The sequence below is a fragment of the Elephantulus edwardii genome, unplaced genomic scaffold, assembly GCF_000299155.1.
Source record: "Elephantulus edwardii isolate Elephantulus edwardi_28Jun2011 unplaced genomic scaffold, EleEdw1.0 scaffold00269, whole genome shotgun sequence".
NCBI classification, from domain to species: domain Eukaryota; kingdom Metazoa; phylum Chordata; class Mammalia; order Macroscelidea; family Macroscelididae; genus Elephantulus; species Elephantulus edwardii.
In genome coordinates, this window is record NW_006400019.1 from 2339246 (window position 1) to 2343719 (window position 4474).

Sequence of the window (4474 nt, forward strand, 5' to 3'; positions counted from 1 at the left end):
CTTGGGGTGTAGGAGACCCAAGCAAAGAGTTGGCTGGGGGTTAGGATGGGTGAGCCGCCCTCGGAAAGTTCTTCTAATTGGCTTCTCAAGTATCTCTCTGCGCATGTATGAGTGGTCACACATCCCTATGCAATTACACGTGAGTCCTTGGAAAGGTCAGAAGAAAACAATATTCCTTTGAGTAATCTTGATGAAACAATCATGATGCAAAATATCAGTGTTCCCCCAGGGGAGTAAGAGGAAGCACACCATGTGTGACGTTTAGAAAGGATTGTTTTGGGAAGCAACCCAAAGCCACAGAGGCCAGGACAGCTACTCCTCAGGCGGCCCTGTCTCAGTGGCCCCGAGGGATGGAGCCATGGCCTCAAAGCTTGACGACTTCAGAGATTTCATCAAAGCACAGGTCTCCCAATTGCATCAAGAAAACATGCCAATTAGAAGAACTTTCCAAGGGCGAATACGACTTCCAGTGAACAGGATAATTACAAACAACTTCAGCTAAGCAGTTCACCTGGGAACGAATTAGAAGTTTTTCTCAGCAACTATTGCTGAGCAAGTCTTCATAATATTTATTTTCTGCCAACAAATGTAACACACATTCAGTGCTCAAAACAGAGAAAAATGCATGCAAGTTTGGAAAAAATAAAACAATCAATCAACCACTATGCACATTATCCACAAAACAAGGAAAATGTTGTATTTCAGGGTTTAAATGTGCTAAATTACATGAAGTACTTATAACCTGGCTAGAAATGCTCTTAATTCCTATTACACCATGGTTATCATGTTTAGAAAAATCCTTCCCCATGTAAAAAAATTAAAATTCATTGACATTTTAAAAACTATTTTTCATTGCCAAAGCAGAAATTTATTAGCAGTGTTAAAAAATTACTTTAAGATACAAATCTGATAATTTTTTTAATTTGAAAGTTTACAAATCATGTTTGTTTTTCATTTAGTCATTCATAATATTTTGTTTTAGAATATGAACTACAATTGATTAATACAATTTTAATTACGACCTGTCATCAAATCTTTATTGAGTATTGCCTTTCTCTTCCATCTACCTCACTGATTTATTAATTTTTGCTCCATTATACCTCCTTTCTCATACCTGTTAGCCAACCAAGATTGATTCTGTGTGGAAATCTTTCCTTAATGGTTTATATTAGTGGTCTTATACCATAATTGTCCTTTTGTCACTAACTTATGTCAATCAGCATAATTTATTCTAGATTCATCAATATTGTGCAGTATTTCACAAATTCTTGATGTCTTTTAGTTGTTGTGTATGTATCCTTATTCATTGAGCACACAGCTCAAGTCTACCATCTGCTTTCAGAGGCAACTTAATCACATGGAAGGAGATTTCCCATTCTTCTCCCATGGAGCAGATAGTAGACTTGAGCTGTGTGCCTTCGGGATTCCAGCACCAGTTCTTGCCCTAGGCCACCAGAGCTCTTGATGTTTTTTTGTGATGCATAATACTCCATTATGTGATTGTACCACAGTTTCTTTAGCTATTAATCTGCTTACTGAGTTTCTAACACTTTGCTATTGTAAATAATACTGCAATAAAGATATATGTCCTTATGTCGATAGAGTTCTTATTTCTTTGGGATATATACTTAGTCGTATGATTGCTAGGTCAGTGATATTCCTACTCCTAACTTTCTAAGGAAGTGCCAAATTATTTTCCATATGGTTGCACCATTCTACATCCCCACCAACATTGTATGAGAATTACAGTCTTTCCACTCTTGCCAGCATTTGTTGTTGGTTTCGACCTGAACATTGCTATTTTTGCTGGGGTCAAATGATATCTCATTGTTATTTTTATTTGCATCTCTAAGGTATACCTGATTTAGGTCATGGTCTGTCCAGTCACTTGCTATGTGTCTGAGAGCTGCACAGTGAATAAGGATGACAGAAAAAGAATTGACGCCTTTGAGCTGTGGTGTTGGAGAAGAGCGCTGAACATCCCATAGACTACCAAGAGAACAAACAGATAATGTCTTGGAGAGGGTGCAGCCGGGGTGCTCCTGGGAGGCAAAGATGGTGAAACTTCATCTCATGTTCTTGGGGATGTTGCTAGTGAAGAGGGAGCCCCCCTCGCTCTTCTGAGGAGCATTCCTAAGGGAGGAGGAGAAGAGACTCCCAACTCCAGCAAGTAATGTACTTACCTGTGAGGGCAGGGAAGTGGGAAGGGGGAAAGCTGCAGCCTTGCAACAATGTAAGTTTCTTATCAAACTGTGTGCTGACCGAGAATGGGGACGTGTCTGAATACACAACCCTCTCCCACTCCCAAGAACTGCAGAAAGCTGACATCAGCTTCCAACTTGTAAGTTCCCACCGCCTGTTTTCCTGTCTCTGGTTTAAATCCACCAAAGAGAAAGCCCTTATCTGGTCCTTGGAGAAGAACATCATGCTTGGAAGGGTGGACAGACAGCACATGAGGTGGATTGATACAGTAACTGGGGCAATGTGTGTTAAAATTTATTAGACTGGCTCAGGACAGAGCAGAGTTCAGAGCTGCTGTACATAGGGTTGTGATGGGTCGCAGGCGATTCGATGGCACATAACAACAACAACAACATGGAATCTATACCCAGATAAAGAAGCTATTGTTCAAATAAAGCAAGGGAACATCGCCTGATTTAAAATCATGAAGAGGTTTTTCTCATTAATGTTATTGTTCGAGAGTTTCCACATTCTGTTGGATCGTCATTCTTTTTGTTTTGTTTTTGACAGTGTAATAAGTTTATTCTTATGTACAGAAGAGTCGGTGTGTACATCAGCCCAGTTTAGTGGTGAGTTCTTTGGCCTTGGCCTTCTCCAACTTGGTGATGTGGGCCACCGACTTGGGTCCCAGGACATTGTCTCTCCAGTGGCGGGGGATCTCATCATATCTGTCATTGTAATTGGTTCTGATGGCTTCTCCCAGCTTCACCAGAGCACCTTTATCTTCTGTGTTCACCTGCGTGAAGGCAACAGTGGTGCAGGTCTTCCGGTGGATGAGGCGGCCCAGCCTGGCCTTGCCCTTGATGATGCAGTAGGGAACACCCATCTTCCGACACAAGGCCGGCAGGAAGACCACCAGCTCTACGGGGTCCACGTCGTGTGCGATCACCATTAGTTGAGCCTTCTTGTTCTCCACCAGGGTGGTGATCGTATTCTCCCCAGCACAGAGGACAGGGAGTCTCTTGGTGGGGGTGTCTCCTTTGCCAGCAGCCTTCTTCTCAGCCCAGGCCAACAGTCTCTGCTTCTTTTCCTTCTTGGTCTCTGGTCGGTACTTGTGGGCCAGCTTCAGCAGCTGAGTAGCCGTCTAGCAGTCCCAGGCCTGGGTGAACTGGTTAATGGAGGGTGACACCTTGAGTCGTTCGTAGAGGATTGCCCTCTGTCGCTGCAGCCGGATGTAGCGGGGCCATTTGACGAAGCAGGTAAGGTCCCTTTTGGGTTAATGTCCTGCCCGACGCCAAAGTTTTTGGGCCTTTTCTCAGATAAGGGATTCACCACTTTCTTGGCCTCCTGCTTCTTGACCATGGCCGGCACCGGGGCCACCTTCTTCCCCTTGGCCTTCTTTCCCTTCGGCATTTTGGGTGGATGGGTGAGAGAGACTGGCTCGCCATTCTTCAGAATGGGAACAAATATGGACCTATTCCAATCCATTGGCCAGGTAGCTGGCCTCCAAATTTCCTGGCATAGACTGGTGAGTACATCCAAAGGTGCATCTGTTAATTGAAACAAGTCAATTGGTATCCCATCGATTCTCGAGGCGTTATTTTTTGTCAATGCCTTCAATGCAGCTTCCGCTTTCTCCTTCATTACCATTGGTTCCTGTTCGTATGTAACTTCCTGAAATTTTTCAGTATCAATCAGTTCTTTTTGGTACAGTGATTCTGAGCATTCCTTCCATCTAGGGTTTTGTTTTTAGTTGGTATATGGATTTTTCTATGCATCTTTCAATATTGAGACTTGAGGTTCAAATTAAACATCATTCATTCATATCACATGCAAGAAAAATACTGCAGAAGATTATTCAAAAACAGCTAAAATAGTACATTGAAAGAACTGTCAGAAGTTCAGTCTGGATTTAAAAGAGGCTTTGGCAACAGGGATATCATTGCTGATGTCACATGGATCCTGCTGAAAACAAAGAATACTAGTTGAATATCTACTTGTAATTTATTGACTATGCAAAGGCATTGACTGTGTGGATCATAACACATTGTGACTGACATTGAGAAGAAGAATGGGAATCCAAGAGCACTTAATTGCTTAATTGTACTCATGCAAAACCTATACCTAGACCAAGAAGCTTTTATACAAATAGAGCAAGGGAACACTGTTGTTGTTGTTGTTGTTATGTGCTGTCGAGTCATATGTACAACAGCCCTAAGCCCTGCTCTATCCTGTGCCAATCGCACCGTCTCTGACACTCCCATCCCAATTATCCCAGTCACTGAATCAATCC

At 42.6% G+C, this 4474-nt stretch overlaps 1 protein-coding gene across 1 annotated transcript; it reads right to left on the reverse strand.

Annotated features, from left to right (window-relative positions):
* Positions 1 to 2794: 2794 nt before the first annotated feature.
* Positions 2795 to 3594, reverse strand: LOC102853700 (60S ribosomal protein L7a-like). The gene is made up of 2 exons (XM_006899998.1): positions 3514 to 3594; positions 2795 to 3325 (listed from the first exon to the last, which is right to left on the reverse strand). Exons 1-2 carry the CDS (start codon positions 3592 to 3594, stop codon positions 2795 to 2797), a joined length of 612 nt encoding a protein of 203 aa, XP_006900060.1.
* Between the last annotated feature and the right edge of the window lie 880 nt (positions 3595 to 4474).